Source organism: Coenobita brevimanus, chromosome 63, assembly GCF_032717465.1.
Source record: "Coenobita brevimanus isolate Jiangsu-jjx chromosome 63, ASM3271746v2, whole genome shotgun sequence".
NCBI lineage: Eukaryota > Metazoa > Arthropoda > Malacostraca > Decapoda > Coenobitidae > Coenobita > Coenobita brevimanus.
This window is the reverse complement of record NC_137016.1, coordinates 39,899,957-39,917,456: the sequence shown is the minus strand read 5'-3', so window position 1 is coordinate 39,917,456 and position 17,500 is coordinate 39,899,957. Positions and strand designations below refer to the sequence as shown.

Sequence of the window (17,500 nt, the reverse complement as noted above, 5' to 3'; positions counted from 1 at the left end):
GAGATGGAGAGGAGAGATATATAAGAGAGGGGGGAGGGTGCCATGTGAAGAGGATGGAGAATGAGAGACTGACGAGGAGAGTGTATGTGAGTGAGGTGGAGGGAAAAGGCAGAAGGGGTGGAGGTCGAGGATGAGATGGAGGAATGAAGCCGAGAGATATATGACAGTGGGGGGTGTGAGTTAGAGGGAGAGCAGACAAATGGCAGAGGACAGGGCGACGTGGAGGCGATTTGTTTGTGGCCACCCTTTACGAGATTATGGCTTCTGTCTGAAAATAGATAGAAATTGGGAAATGAAAGTAAAAAGATGTAACAATGTCCTGCCAATATCCTTTCTGAGGGTGAGGCAGGGGACAGGGTGAGGCAGGGGGACAGGCTAAGGTAGGGTGAGCAGGGAGCAAGGTAAGGCAGGGGGAGAGGGTGAGGCAGGGGTCAGGGTGAGGCAGGAGTCAAGGTGAGGCAGGGGGGACGGGGAGAGCCAAATAAGGTTGAGGGACAGGGTGAGGCAGGGGGACAGGGTAAGGCAGAGTGAGGCAGGGGACAGGGTAAGGCAGGGTGAGGCAGGGGACAGGGTAAGAGAGGGGAGGCAGTCAATCTTCACTCCACTTGGGCAGTCCCCGTGCATCTTATCTTCGCGCAGTGATTAACTCCTGGGTCGTGCCTTAACTGTGGTATTGCTCACTCACTCACTCTCTTACTCTCTTACCCACTCTCTTAAACTCTCTTACTCACTCACTCCCTTACTCACTCACTCTCTTACTCACTCTCACTCTTTCACTTATATACTCTCTTACTTAAACTCGCCTACTCTCTCACTCGCTTGCCTTCTCACTCTCTTACGCACTAACACATTCACTCACTGACTCATTCCCCTACTTTCTTACTCTCACTCAATCTATCAACGTATCTATCATTGTAATTCTGTTTATATAAAGAAAGATATAAAGAGAAATAAAGAAATAATAAGGTGTAACAGGTGAAATAAATCGCTTAGGAAAATGTGTTTACGGAAAAAGCGATCATGCATTTCCTCAGCCATACTCGTTCGCAAGGATCGGTATTGTCGTCGGGTAATTAAGCTTCCTAACACCTTTTCCTTAGCGATTTATTTATGGATATGGCTGGTTAATATCCTCTTGTACGTTATTTATGCAGAGTATGGCGATATTGGAAAGATTTTTGTAACACGGAAAAGGACAGTAAGGTGTACAGTGTAATAAGCAAAATGAATCGCTTAGAAAAAGGTGTTAGGGAGCTTCCATAACTAGCGAGATTGCCAGTCAAGTCCCTGATTGGCCATAGGGAACAGCATGATCTAGGTATCTGATTAGCCCTAAGATATACCTAGAATTCTGATTTCCCATGCACGCCATTCCAAGCTTCCTGATTGGCATTTACGTATATTCTCAAATAATGTTTTTGAATAGTCCCTGATTGGCCATTGCAGAGAGCGTGACCTCGAGATGTGAGTAACTATGATGTATATACCTTGGCTTCTGATTTCCCAGAGAGAGAGAGAGAGAGAGAGAGAGAGAGAGAGAGAGAACCTTAACCAGTACTGTCAACGTATGAGCCAAGAAAAAAATAAGAAAAGGTTAAAAATATCAAGAAAAAATAATGAACACCTTGAACTAAAACTGGCTTCAAGACCACCAAAGACACTCAGTGGAAGCCTTTCACATCATTAAACTCTTATTTTGTTCTTTCTGGAGTCAGGGAACTTTTTTTTTTTTCTTTTTTGCCTTTTCTTGATGCTTTTATTTTCTTTGTTTTTGTGCTTTTTTTTTTTTTATTGTTTTTGTGGTAACCCTGCCCACCATCAACTCAGTGTAGTGCTTCCTTTAGGTGACTGTTCAGTAAGTGACCAGCCAATCGAACTATCTGCCAAGCTGGAGAGGAACTATACTGTCAACAAGCGCCTGGTGATCTAGTGAATTCAGGCTCTCCAACCGGATGTGAACTACACGGTAAGGGTTTAAATCCAAGGGCAGGTCGGAGATTATTGCTTACCTAATGCCGCTTAAGGTCGAGCAACTGATCACTCCTTTCATGCCTTCAGTGCGATGAGACCTCTTTTATTTCATTCTACCTCTCTCCATACGATTCTGTTCAGCATGGGGGAGACCTTTCGTAGTAGAGGAAAGACTACATCAACCCCTTCACTAGGACGATTTTTATGCTATATTCTCACTAGGCCTAACACCAGACGATTTTAGTTACCCATTCAGCCTGAGGACAGTTAGTCTTGCTATCAGATAATGTCATTTGGGTGGTCATCTAGCAGGATATAGGTTAATGAAGGCTTTATGTAACTTTCACCCAGAAAAGCCTCTTCTGAGCTGAATAAAATAGTCTAAGGACACAGATAAATAGACAAAAAGATTTCGGGCTAAGGTCAATTTTACCGTGTCTTCTCTTACTTTCAAACTGTGTATGTGTGTGCATGTGTATTTAAATACCTTGGATAAAATAATAACCTAGAAATTCCTTGCAAATTCTCATCACGAAATTAGTACTTGATACTATTACTTAGAGATCGTTAATAAAAAGTGCGTATAGCGTAGTTTACGCTAAATTAAACTTGGTTTTCTATGGAGCGAAGCTTGTTTATACTCTTACGTTCGATTCAAATAGTATCTAAAAATAATTTTCATATTGTTTTATGGTTTCGTACCAGGAGTTGCTTACAAATTTCTTATTTTATATACATTAAAAACGACATCATATCACTGACAGTTATCACAGGATTAGGGAAAATGCATCGTAAAGTTTCACTGTCACAACCAGGGACTTCAAACGCATGGAAAGTGAGAAGATGGTCCTCCCCAGCTTCCGTAAACAATGTGATTTATGTCTTTTGTGCTTGTTATTATTAATCACAAATCTGAAAGAACCGAGGGTCAACATATGGAGATCACATAGGTGAGTATGAAGGGCATTTAATGTGTTATCTTAGCAAATACGAGTACATTTCTCGGATTGACCTTACCGTGTGTCGGTGCGGAGCTACAGGGTAAGCAATATTTATTTTGCAAGTTCCATAGTACATGCTTACGGTTTGCACAAGTGGCTATAGGGTGTTAATGGTACAAGAAATATGGATAGTTATCGGCAGTTGATATTTCTCGGGATTTCATTATGACCGGTTACTGCATGGCAAGATTTCGACGTTAATTGCACTTATTGTCAAGGAAATTCGACGTTTGATATTAAGTTTCCACTCATAATCATCCAGGAATTTTCAGTGCACCTTTACATAATGTGACCAAAGTTGGTGATTTCAGATGATATACAAAAGGACTTCTGTATTTGTGCTAAGGATTTCGGTATTTGTACTAGATGTAATGATGAATTTGTTAACTTAGACATCAGCCGAACGTTGTTTACATATGCTGCCTAACTCAGTGCTGTTATTAGCAGAGTTTTTATTAGCATTATTTGAATCATTGTCAGAGTTAGGACATCAGGATTTGTAGTATAGGGAAGGCCATTTGGACAAACTTAGGACATTAGGATTTGTAGTACCGTATAGGGAAGGTAATTTGGACAAACTTAGAACATTAGGATTTGTAATATAGGGAAGGCTTTGGACAAACTGAGGACATACTGGGATTTGTAGTATAGGGAAGGCCATTTGGAGAAACTTAGGACTTTAGGATTTGTAATATAGGGAAAGTTATTTGGACTGATTTGTTTTACGGCTCTGGAAAAATTTAGATTAGTTTATCATTCTCAGTATAAATACCGATACTGGTGAAAACGGAATTAGAGAAGGTCATTTATATCGTCAGATCGAGTAATATTGGGTGGAGAGGGAACAGAAAGAAGGATTAACTAATATAAGTGATCGTTGTGGCAGGAAGATGAAAGTAGGCTATTTTGGTGAGGTTTTAGCTGGGGACAGCTTGTGTGGTACTATGATTATTTATTTATTCATGCTTTCCGGACGGTTTTAATCGGCTGAAGGGTGGCGTCTCGTAGGGAAAGGGTTAAACTTGCACAGTGATTTAGTAAGAGCAAGAAAACAGTAAACAAGGCGTCATTGTACTGAAAGAGCCCATCCATTCACCTCGAAGACGTCTTATGTTTCTTATTCTTGCAATGTACAGACGATTTTATTCAGCTTAGGAGAGATACAGATACTTGGAAGTGGAGGGGTTAGCAGTAGCAGTATGTTCCTCTTCTCAAAATGGGTGGGGGTATTACAAAATTGGATAAAGTAGGCCTATGTTAGCTAGAATATAATAAAGTAGGGGTGATTAACGTATGGTTATTAAGGATTGAGCTTCAAATTCTGCTTTTATTAAGCAGCCTGACAGCTTATTCCGAAGGGGCTAACCCCCATACCCCGATGAATTATTTTTATTTTTACTACCTTCAGACGATTTTATTCATCTTATAAGAACGGTCATGGAATAGTGGAGTGTGTGAAGGTTGTATCTAACCCCTGAAATTTAAAAAAAACACCTTACCATATAAAATCGTCTGGTAGCAGGAAGAATAAACCAAAGTAAAAAAGACATCAAGCTGGAGGAGTTAGGCTGAATAACATCGTCTTTAGCAACAAGAAAAAGATGAAAAAAAAGTATACAGCCCCAGGAAACCCATTTAGTACGAGGTTTTCCCTAAATTCAATAAGTTCTTGAGGAAGCAACAAGAAGGGGGAAAAATAAGAAAAAGAAAAAGTCCATCCTCGCCCTGAAAGGATTAATAGCTGACGGTCATCAAGGGAAGAGTTTTATGTTCCGCCTTTATTAAGCGACCTGACAGCCTATTTCGTCCTTTTTTTTTCTCGACAGTGTAATTAGGGATGGTGGAAGGGAGGCGAATCTCACCCTTCAGACAGCGAGGGGGAGGGGGAGAAATACCTGCCTAGCGAAGGGCTTAGCAATATTCGGGTGTAATGAGGGGGTATTTTGCATCCCCGTGATGATGACGATGTGATTGACTCCTTAATTAAGAGTTTATAATGGAGAAGCGCGTAGTATGATCAAAGTAAAATTTTTATGGTGGTTATAGGTTTCTGGTTATGTAACAGAAAAATGTGTTATATTTCTCTTTGGTTATGTAAAAGAAAAATGTTTATCTGGTTACGTAAAGAATTTTTTTTACATATTTCTTTGGATAGGTAAATGAAAAATGTTTATTATATTTCTCTCTGGTTATGTAAAAGAAAATAATGTTTGTCTTTGGTCACGTAAAAGAAAAATGTTTGTATGCTTCGTTGCTTACGTAACAGAAAAAGTTTGTGATAGTAATGTTTTATCTTTGGTTACGTAAAAGAGAAAATGTTTATGGTGGTTATATATTTTTCTGTGGTTATGTTAAAGAAGAATGTTTACAATGGATATTTATTTCCTTCTGGTTATGTAGTAGCGTAATTGTTGCCCACTGTAATGAAGTCTGTGTGAACATCATTAGGAAGTGCAGTAATTGAGGTATTTTAGATCTTATTATTGAGATTCCCGGAATATAATTTAGGGAGAATGTTATGGTGGTTAGGTAATCATTCCGGTGGATTTATAACAACATACCTTACCTTAATGAGGATTGGTGCTAGTTGTTAGAACGACCTGGTATTGAGTTGCCCTTAAAATATACTTGTGAATTGAGATACTCGTAAAATATACTTGTTTATATTTTAACGTCAGGAATGGATAATGCACCGTCGCTATGGTGGATTGAGCTTTGGCATAGCATTTTATTTGTCAGCCATGTGTAGGTGTTAGATATAGTGACATTTTTTACAGTACTTAACCTTTCAATATCCTCTTCACTACGATGGCGTCTTCTATATGTTATACAAGTTACTGTTGGACGATTGTATGTAAATAAGGAATAGTCTCCAGGTATGTTAGGATTTATTGAAGGTTATATCCAACCTCTCCTCTTTGAAAAATCTCGTAAGTTTAAGGCACTTTTTTGACACTAGAAAGAAGACCTATAAAAGACGTCAGCGTATGGAAGAGATGAAGCAGCTAAGTATTCCCTTTTTAACCACTTGGTATTTGAGTTCCTTCTTCACTGGGTAATAATAACCAGTTTTGTAATCAAACATATATTATCAAACAGAGGAAAAATATAGATAATAAATCATTTCATCATCTTATTATGATATACATTCCATAGATACAGAGGATACGCTGGTCACCCATAGTAGATGATACATTGCCGAGGAAGGTATCATAGTCAGGTTGCATGTACCGCTGCCCAAATATTACCATTCTAGCACAGTCGCCAGTGTTTAGACGTTCCCATTATTCCCTAAAGAGTATATATCACGTAAATTTTAGTTTTCAAGTGACGAGTCTGAGTAACTTTTTGAGTGTCACTGATAATGTGTAGTGTTTTACTGCAGTGATGTTCTAATATGCTGTTCAGTCTCCTCAGCTAACTAATTGCGCTGCTCTTGGTGACTATAATTATTTTTTCCAGAACTGTGGTTTTTAGTGTACTTTTAGAAAATAAAGTGAGGAATTAATTGAATTTCGTTATGTAGTGGAAGGATGTGAGCAAGCACGACACTGGATTTTAGTTAGGTACTCTTATTATCTTACTGTAGTGTTCATTTTGTTTTCAGTACAAGGTCAGTAATTCTTTTAGCAAACAAAATCTGCCATTACATCACAGTACAATAATTAACGCATTAAAGTACATCTCAAATTACTGTTACAGTTTGCATTTCTCTTTGCATAAGTGTGGATATGAAATTAATAGGGTAATTGGACTACGGTATTAACAAAATGAAATACATGCTGTGTTTTAAATAATATAAATGCATACAACAGTAAATTATCACCATATAATTAGTTCATCCTGTACCAATTAACGAGCTCACTGTTAAGGATTAGTGTTCCTGGATAATAATGATAAGAGGGGAAGAAGTTGCAATGCCTGATGACGTGTGATTTTTTTTTTCTCTTGTCGATATACCCGTCTCTCAGTTATACTCTAATCTAAGAGTGTTCTGCCATCAGTGACTATCGTATCTTCATAGCACAGTACAAAATAAAAAGTGGCACAGTTGTACTAAGAAAGGTAACCTGGTTGAAATGAAATCCGATGCAGTCCCAAAAATGAAAGGCGGAAAGAAGCACACAGAGTAGCATTTCACGGAGGACAGGTATTACGAGTTATTCACCAGCCAGAGTTAAAGGTATGATAGTGGGAGGGAGGCATGGAGCGATCACACTTATGTATACCGTATATTTACGTCGTCCGCAGCTCAGGTTTTAATATGTGTACCGTACGTCATTCCTCTTCTTTTTTCTTATTATGTGTAGACGTCATCCTCTTCTTTTATTTTCATCCACTATACCCTCCTCTTCCTTTTATTTTCATCCATCATCCTCTCCTCTTCCTTTTATTTTCATCCATCATCCTCTCCTCTTCCTTTATTTTCATCCATCTTCTCCTCTTCCTGTTTTTCTTATATATTGTCATCCTCTTCTCTTCCTTTATATATATGTACCATGCATCCTTTGCCAACACTCACTCGCTGCTTGTCCATATACTCCACCGAGGTAATAATTAATACATTATTGGGGTTTACATGAAGTGCTGCATAGGCCTATATCTTCACACTGATGCGGATATATATTTTAGATGGGTAGGCTAGCATATATTCCGTACCATATATATAATCTCTCGGCGCACCACGATTTCACAAATTTTTTTTTCTTTTTTAAGGATATTGCCACTGGATATAGATACAATGGTAGTAGATGCTATGTTCCTCTTGTTGGTATTGCGTTTTGTGAAATTTGAAGTGTCTAGGTAAGCCTGTAATTATGATATGAATCGGGGTCTGGGTAACCTCTTCAATCCGATGACGAGTTCTTCCTCTTCTTTGCTGTCTTCAGGCGTTTCTACTCAGTTTAGGGGAGACTTTTGGAACTTGGGGGGGATTATATATAGAGTCCACTGACCTCTTCATTACAAAAGGTCTCCCCTAAAGATCAGGAAAATCGTCAGGAGATAGCAATTTGTAAACCATACGTCACCTGATTCCAGGGGCCAGGGAAGTGAAGATGCAGATTAGAATTTGAGGAAAGTGTAGATAATATCATTTAACACTGTGTGGATGGAAGCCTAGGAGGAGGTGTGTGTCTGGGCGTCACTTTGGTCTGTGTCCTGGTCTTCCTCTCCCACCTCCCTCTTGCCCAGACCGAAACTATATGGCCCTGCTGACCTCTTGCCCAGACCAAAACTGTATGGCCCTGCTGACCTCTTGCCCAGACCGAATGAGTACACGCCTGACCGTCTCCCGAGTGAATATCCTTCTGCAGGTTCTGAGGTGCTTCGCTTGCCAAGACCGAATGCGTATGGACCAGCTCTCTTGCCCAGACCGAAGGAGTACTGTCCTGCCTTCTTGCCCAGACCAAATGCGTATGGTGCTCTCTTGCCCAGTCCAAAGGCATACTGATCAGGGCGCTTTCCGAGACCAAAAGCGTATGGGTCAGCCCTCCTCCCCAGTCCAAATGCATATGGTCCAGCCCTCTTGCCCAGACCGAAGGCATATTTGTCTGCCCTCTTTCCAAGGCCGAAGGAGTAGGGTCTGCTTCGCTTGCCAAGTCCAAAAGCATAAGGGCCAGCTCTCTTCCCAAGGCCAAAATCGTATGACCTTCGCTCCACATCGCTGTCGTCGCTCCTCTTACCGAGACCAAAGGCATATGAGGCGGTCCTTTTCAGATTCTCCCCGTATTCGTAGTCGGCCTCTGGGTCCTCCTCTTCCTCGTAGTCGTCTATGCTGGAACTCCTCTTGCCAAGTCCAAAGCTGTAGGCGGAAGGTCTCTTGTAAAGTCCGTATGCAATTTGCCTCACAATGGCCTCGTCATCGGAGTCACGCTTACCCAGTCCAAAGGCATAGTCCCTCTGCCTTTTCTCCCAGTCCATGTCGAGGTCCCGCTTGCCAAGGCCGAATGCATAATCCCTTGGCCTCTTGTCCATGTCCATGTCGAAGTCGCGTTTACCAAGGCCAAAAGCGTAGTTCCTGGGCCTTTTCTCGAAGTCCATGTCATACTCCCGCTTGCCAAGACCGAAGGCATAATTTCTGGGTCTCTTGTCAAGGTCCATATCATAGTCGCGTTTACCAAGGCCAAAAGCATAACTCCTGGGCCTTTTGTCCATATCCATATCGTATTCCCGCTTCCCAAGTCCAAAGGCATAGTTCCGTGGCCTCTTCTCCATATCTGAGTCGAACTCCCGCTTACCAAGGCCAAAGGAATAGGTCTTTGGTCTTTTGTCCATGTCCATATCCTGGTCCCGTTTCCCCAGACCGAAAGCGTAGTCACGTGACCTTTTATCAGCGTCGGGTTCTCGTTTGCCGAGACCGAAGGCGTATTTCTGTGACCTCTTGTCCTCGTCCCCGCCGTCCTCTCTTTTACCGAGGCCGAACCCGTACATTTTCGACCTCTTGTCGTCTTGGTTGGAGACTTCGGCGTCTGGGCTCACTTCACGTTTACTCCTCGTCACTGGAGCCGAATCCTCCACCATGTTAGCCACCTGGGGAGTCGAGATGGTACCCGCGACGCTTCTCTTGCCCAGGCCGAAGTTGTAGCTGCCCGATTTCTTGCCCAGACCAAAAGAGTACACATCGGACTTCTTGCCCAGACCGAAGGAGTACATGCCCTCCCTCTTGCCCAGACCGAAGGCGTATCCCGGCGTGCGCTTGCCCAGGCCGAAACTGTAGGCGTTGCGTCGCTTGCCGAAACCGTAGCCCTCGCCGTAAGTGTAGCTCGGCTCGGTGTCGTAGAGTTGTAGCGCCTGTGGGAGGGAGGGAGGACGCTGTTAGTTGAAATTCGTAGTGTGTGTGTGTGTGTGTGTGTGTGTGTGTGTTTTTGGATTCGTATAGATTCGTTGACTATTTGGATTCGTTGTTTGTTAGTGTGTGTGTGTGTGCGTTTTTTTTTTTAATGCCCAAGTATTCACAGTGTTACAAGTGTTAGGTTTTGTAGAGTGTGTTAGTGTGTCTTGGTTCGTAGTATCCGTAGAGTGTGTTAGAGTGTGTTGGTGTTTGCTAGGCTTGGTAGTTGAACACCGACTGGGATGGGACGAAGGTATTAGTGATAACCTTACTTGACACTGTGAGGTTATCAGTGAAAGATACGTGTAAATGAATAACTGCTGCAGGATGTGTGAGGTTATCAGTGAAAGATATGTGAAAATGAATAACTGCTGAATGATATGGCCTGTAACAAGCTGAATAATACTTTTCTTGTCGAGATTAGGGGGTTGTAACTGATGGAAAAGTACCGGTATATAAAAATTTGATTAGACTTTAAAAAAAAAGTTGCGAATGTACTCTTAGTGGCTATTTTAGTGCTTTCCGACTGAATGAAAATTGTATTACCTGTTCTGACTTATTGGACTGAAGGAAGTTGAATGATAAAGTATGTATTAAATGCTCTTTATCAGGTTGCTTCTTGTTAGTGGTTAGTTATCTTTATTTATCTCTTGTCCTCCACCCCTCCACCACACCCTGCTACCTGTCCTACAGTAGATTACACCCCCTCCTCGACTCTCTTGACTCTCCCCCCTAACCCCTCGTCCTAAATATCGTCTCTAACTCCTTCCTACCCCCCTCATCTCGCTCCTCCCCTTTCCCCTGCCCTAACTCATAGCTCTCTTCTCTCCCCCTCTCATCATTTGACTCCCCGCTCTCTCTCTCTGACTCCCCATGCTCGCACCATTTTCCCTCCGCCTTCATACCTTTCTCCTCTTCCACCCATAGATCTGTCTTGCTTCTTCCCCTCCTTATCTTCCTTCAACCCCAACTTTTTGTATCTCCAGCTCTCCACCCTTCAACTTTCACCCCCCAATTCTCTCTCCATTTGTCTTTCCCCTCCCTCGTCTCTAACTCTACCTCCTTATTTCTCAGCCCCCTCTTCTCATCCCCTCTATCTTTTTCCTCCCCCCCAACTCTACCCTTTTCTTCTCAGTGCCCCCTCTTCTTCCCACCCCCTAACCCTGTCATTTCTTTCTCAGTGTCCCCTCCTCTCTCTCTTCATATGCCCCTCTGTCATCTTCCTCCCCCCTAACTCTACCCTTTCCTTCTTGATGCCCACTCTTCCTCTCCTCCTTAATCTCCACCCTTCCCCCACTCTGTACCCCCTTCCTCTCATTGCCCCCTCTTCTCTCCCTCTTTGTCTTCCCCCTTCCTTCACTCTGACATTCTACCCCCACCCTCTGAACCCCTCTCCTCTCTTCCCCTCTCATCTCTCCCCCTCTCTTCTGTCCCCTCCCTTCCAGTCCCTTTTTTCCCTCCCCCTCTCTCTCTCCCCCTTCCCGTGTACTCACATCAATGAGGTCGTGCGGGTCGTCGTCGTCGAGGTAGTAGTCGTCCTGGGCTGCTGCTAGTCCCGCCACGACCATAACGACCACCACCGCCACACCAGCACCAGCTATCCCCTGTCGTCCCACCATCCTACCTACTCACACCACGCTGCAAGGAAAAAAATAATAATCACTACCACCACCACCACCACCATCATCATCATCATCATCATCATCATCAGTCAGCATCAGTCATCATCATCATACTGCTACCACTACTACTACCACCACAGTCATCTTCACCACCACCACCACCACCATCATCACCATCACCAACATCATCATCATCATCATCATCATTAGTACGGTATTATTCCAAGCTAAACACGTCAGTCTCTTTCGTGTCACCAATGTCGAGATGGAAGTGGTACCCATTTATATATTAGTCGCCCCCTTGTGGTGGGAGTTACGGGGCTACTTGCACCCCTCGAATTGAACACTGAGATTATATTGCTGGAATATTATTGTAGTCATCCATAGTCACCTTGGACCCTTTTATTTCGATTATTGCCTCCGCCAAGGAGATTATGCTTTCACCCCTGTCCGTTGGTTGGTTGGTTGGTTTGTGAGCAAGATTACACAAAAACTACTGGACGGTTTTCCAAGAAACTTGGTAGAAGAATGGGCCCTGGCCCAGAATACACTCCATTAAATTTTGGTGCGGATCCGGATAAAGGTGCGGATCCAGGATTTTTTTTTTTCTCTCCACTTTAACATTGCGAGATAGGGCGTTTTTCGACATTTTTCTAAATTTTTCAGTGAATATTGCATGGATCTTGATGAAAAAAAATCAGGCATATTTGGGATGTTGGTATCTACGAATGTAGAACTGCATGTTGGGTCTTGGCGGAGGTGTGCGCTCTACTGAGTGCCATTCTAGTTTTTTTTTGTATTTGTAGCACCTTTATGTGATTTTATCCGGCGTAGTTCTCTCTCTCTCTCTCTCACACACACACACACACACACACACACACACACACACACACACACACACACACACACACACACACACACACACACACACACACACACACACACACGCACGCACGCACGCACGCACACACACACACACACACACACACACACACACACACACACACACACACACACACACACACACACACACACACACACAGTTGCCTTCGCCCCTGTCTCAAGAAGAACATTCCGATATTATTCAAGGAGGCCAGACAAGGAAGGATTTATACCTCTGCAATCCATGTCTTTGCTTAGATTTACGCTCCCCTTCCTCACTCACGCGTCTGAGAGAGAGAGAGAGAGAGAGAGAGAGAGAGAGAGAGAGAGAGAGAGAGAGAGAGAGAGAGAGAGAGAGGAGTGTGTGTGTGTGTGTGTGTGTGTGTGTGTGTGTGTTGGGGAGTGTGAGAGAGGTTGAATATTTGTGAGAGGTAAGATGTTTGGGAAAAGTATGAAGTTTGAGAGAGGTGAAGTGTGTGAGGGATGAAGTGTGTGAGAGGTGGAGTGTGCGAGAGAGAGAGAGAGAGAGAGAGAGGGATGAAGGATAGATTTCGGTGTTTGTGTAAATTTCCTGCGGGGTTGGGGCGTCTGAATTATGTGGGGCTTACTGCGGAGAGAGAGAGAGAGAGAGAGAGAGAGAGAGAGAGAAGATATGAAAGGCATGGGGTAATGAGTAGGAAGGGATGAGAGGGATTGTATGTAGGAAATGTGTGTGTGTGTGTGTGTGTGTGTGTGTGTGTGTGTGTGTGTGTGAGAGAGAGAGAGAGAGAGAGAGAGAGAGAATAATTATGAAAGGCATGGGGTAATGAGTAGGAAGGGATGAGAGGGATTGTATGTAGGAAATGTGTGTGTGTGTGTGTGTGTGTGTGTGTGTGTGTGTGTGTGTGTGTGTGTGTGTGTGTGTGTGTGTGTGTGTGAGAGAGAGAGAGAGAGAGAGAGAGGTCTGCATTAATATTCACGTTGCTTTGTGTGGGCTCTGTTGATAACGTCTCTTACTTTTTCTTTTTTCACTTTTAATTTCTGGGTCGTTTAATTACTGCATTGAAATTGTGGAAAGTTGGGTTGGCTTGATGATGATGATGATGATGGTAATGATGATGGTGATGAAGGGGAGTATGAAGATGGCGATGATGATGATGAGAATGGCAACGATTTATGTGACGGCAGTAATGATTGATGATGATGATGATGAAGGGGATTATAAAGATGGCGATGTTGATGAGCATGACAGCGATTTTATGACGGCAGTAACTGTGGTGATGATGATGATGATGATAGGGTATTATAATAAGACCGACACAAATTATGATGATGAGGGCATTGACGATGATGATGATAATGATGATGATGATGATGGGGGATTGCGAGATAACGATGGTGATGAAGACGACAACCATTCTGATGATGACGGCTAGAATGATGATGATGATGATGTGTGTGTATTTGTGTGTGTGTGTGTGTGTGTGTGTGTGTGTAATCAGTGGTTGGGGATAGAGAGAGAATATCAGCCCTGAGATTTCAATGGCGGGTGAACTTGGGTCCGGTAATTGGAACGAGGTGATGAAGGGAGTGTGTTGTGTAGCCTTCCACACACACACACACACACACACACACACACACACACACACACACACACACACACACACACACACACACACACACACACACACACACACACACACACACACACACACACACACACACACCACCCATCCCTCTCTTCTTGCCATTATCATCATCGTCACAAATCTAAACACGAACGACTCTACCAAGAAATCAGTTATTGTGTCATCTGTGTCGACGTCTTTATTTATTCATTATATTTATTTACATTTACAATTACCAGGCGGTTCAGTTAACAAAGTATGGATCTTTAAAACTGAAAGGCTTCATTGACACTGTATATAAACCCTCTGACAATTGAAGTCTTCCCGAAATTGATAAAAATCGTCCTGTCGATGTTAAAGACAAGGAAGAAAAAATAATTGTAGGGTGGAAACTTAAGGTAGACAGATAAGGAGAGATAGATAGATGGATAGGTGGCGAGTGTGGGTGAGTCGGGGCTTGTAGTGCCTGTTAACCCTTAAGTTCTGTTATAGATAGATAGGTAGATAGATAAATAGATAGATAAAATGGGGAGGGAGTTCAAGCAGTCCAGTGCCTATCACCCTGTTAAGATTTGTGACGAGACATTTATGCTAGGCACTGTTGGTTGAAAATATAAATAGATAGAAACAGATAGAAATAAATTTATAGGAATTAATGGAAGTAAATAAAAAAACAAGTAGATAGATAGAGTGACATAAATTGATAGATAGATAGATAGATAGATACATAGATAGATAAACCAATACAGAGAGGGCAGGAGGGGAGTTAGGCTTTCCAGTGCGTGTTATGGTGTTACGTCTTCCAGCTTTACCTTTATGTGGAGCGGTATTGGTTAGAAGGGCGGTCGGTGTTGCAGAGAGAGAGAGAGAGAGAATTGAAAGTTCCCGGTTTGAAAGGAGTTAATTTTATTTGACTTTATACGCAGAGGAGCTTTTTTTTTTTTTTTTTTTTTTTTTTTTATTTTTTTTACATGGTATGGTCAGTTCTCGGTAAGTTTCAGAATCAGTCAGTTTTTGTGCCCCTCAAAAATTTAGTGAATAAATTAATCAGATAATGTTTTGGACCCTCACTAGGTAATGGAAGTGACGTTATAATAAAACTGGTTAATTTATATCATGTTTGCTCAGTGGTAATCCGTCAGGCTTGGGGTAGGAATTGTTTGCCTTATTCCTGCTATCGACAGGTGATTTTACTCATTAATAGTTCCAAAGGTGTGACGGTGAAATGACTCTGCGGTGCGTGATGTGGGTGGACTGGTGACGTTGTGTGTGTGTGTGTGTGTGTGTGTGTGTGTGTGTGTGTGTGTGTGTCGGGGGCGTCAGTGTGAGGGGGCTTCAGGTATGCGCATCCACACTGAGCCGCTTCAACACCGCGTAGTTTTGATCTTTCCAGCACGGTCGCCTTTATTGTATGTAGCGGCAACCAAACCTGACACTAAAATGCTAACCTAACCTAGCAAACCGAGCCCTGTCATTTAAGTAATCTACCCTGACTTATCCTAACCTTCTTTAACCTTGCTAGACTAAATCAGATCTAACAATAACACCCTATTCTTAGCAAACTTAGCTCCCAGTGTCCGTAGCAATTGTAGGTGAATGTTTTGCTCGCCTGGAAGATACTACGTCACAACACGACACATTACACACACACACACACACACACACACACACACACACACACACACACACACACACACACACACACACACACCACACTACACCAATACCTCGCCACTACCCCACCCCACCCCACCTCACCCAATCCCATCCCATCCCATCCCATCCCATCCCATCCCATCCCACCCCACCCCACCCCACCCCACCCCACTCCACCCCACCCCACCCCACCCCACCCCACCCCACCCCACCCCACCCCACACCATCAACACCCACGTATAGAGATTCAACTTTGGGGACGTGTGACAACAATGGTGTGGTCAGATTCTCAATAATTTAGAACCCCACCGCCTGGTACCAGCGTCCAGTCGGGGATAATCTCGCCTCAGTGTCACCGCGCGAAGGCCACGACGGAGGAAGGGATGTGCCGCGGGATTGTGTTTTGTGGGGTTATTTTTGGCTTGTGTGCTGAGATGGGATTGTAATTGGTCATGGAAAGGAGGAGGAGGAGGAGCTAGGAAGAGGAGGATGAAGAGAGACAGTAGTAGTAGTAATTGCATCTCTTTGTATGTTCATCCATGTGTCTATCTCTATCTGTCTATCTGTCTATCTGTCTGTCTTTCCATCAATGTGTCTGCCTGTCTGTCTTTCTATATATAAATTTCTGTATATTTGTCTATCTATATCTATCTCTTTGTCGGTGGGTCTGTGTATCTATATTCCAGCAATCTATCATTCACAGTCTATCTACCGGTACCCATATATCTGTCTATCTATCAGCCTATCTATCTATCCACCCATCCTATACTAGCAACAAACTTATATATTCTTTAACCATTAAGAGTTTGCTAACATTTAACAAGTTAGCAAAAACACGACATCTGATATCATTTTAGTCACTGATATCACTTTCTCGCCTCTTTTAACTTTCAGCATTCCTTTAACTTTTCTTACTGCCTTCATACAAGTGACGGATGGGCAGAGGAAGGAGGCGAGAGGTGGGAGGGTTTATTCAGAAGGAAAAGTGTGGTGGTGAAGGATGGCGGTGGTGGTGATAGTGGTGTTGAAATGGTGGTGGTGTGGTGGTGGTGGTTGAGCGATTGTGGTGACGGTTGCGGTAATGATAATGGTGTTCGTGTTGGGGATGGGAGAGAGGGTGGAAATGGCGTGGTTGTGGTGGAGAAAGCGTGGTGGTGATGGTGGTGGAGGTGCATTGATAGTGTGGTTGTTGTGGTGGTGGTTTAGAAAGTACGGAGGTGAAGGACAAGTGCCGTTGTGGAGTAGTGGTGGTGGGGGCGGTAAAGGAATAGTGATAGAGGTGTAATGGTGACAGTGATGGTGATTTTGTGGAGTGATGGAGAAAGTGGAGCTCAGTACAGTCGTGGTGGTGGTGGAGGAACAAAAGTGGAGGAGGAAGTAGGAGGAGGTTGAAGAAAATTTGATGGAGTAGTGCGATGGAGATAGAGACGATGTGATGAAGGTGATGGTGATAATGATGGTGAAAGTGTTGAGGTGGTGGAGTAGCAGTGATGGTGAAGGAGGGGGAGATGGTGGAGAAGACATCAACGGATACCAGGAGTTAATAGTAAGCCTGAAGCAAGAGTGGAGGGGTGGAGAAAGTGGAGGAGCGGAGGTTGGGGAGATCTTAATGTAAGTAAAATCATCTGGTAGAAGCAAAAAATAAAATGGAAAAAAGAGGTCATCGGAATCAAGGTGTTAATAGCGTGGAACAGGAGTGGGGGTGGAGGGGCGGAGTGAAGTGGAGGGGTGGAGAAGTGGAAGGGTGGAGATGTTTTTAACCTCCTCGCAGCGTTATGTTTGAGTTGGAATTAGCAAGACGCCACCAAACTGAAGGGGTTAATGATCAGCGTGGAGGAGGGGTGGAGGCATGGAGAAGGAGGTGCAGGTGGAGGAGGTGTTAGGAAAACTGTCTGGTAATAACTAGGATAAAATGAAAGAAACCTCATT

General features: G+C 43.2%; 1 protein-coding gene across 1 annotated transcript in view; it reads right to left on the bottom strand.

Annotated features, from left to right (window-relative positions):
- Positions 1-7,955: 7,955 nt before the first annotated feature.
- The window catches only part of AstA (allatostatin A), a 230,672-nt gene continuing 221,127 nt past the window's right edge, over positions 7,956-17,500 (bottom strand). The window contains exons 2-3 of the mRNA XM_080275863.1: positions 11,298-11,442; positions 7,956-9,764 (exon numbers count right to left, since the gene is read on the bottom strand). Of these exons, the coding sequence (XP_080131989.1) occupies positions 8,091-9,764; positions 11,298-11,423 (1,800 nt within the window). The 5' untranslated portion in view covers positions 11,424-11,442 and the 3' untranslated portion in view covers positions 7,956-8,090. The remainder of the gene's footprint in view (positions 9,765-11,297; positions 11,443-17,500) is intronic.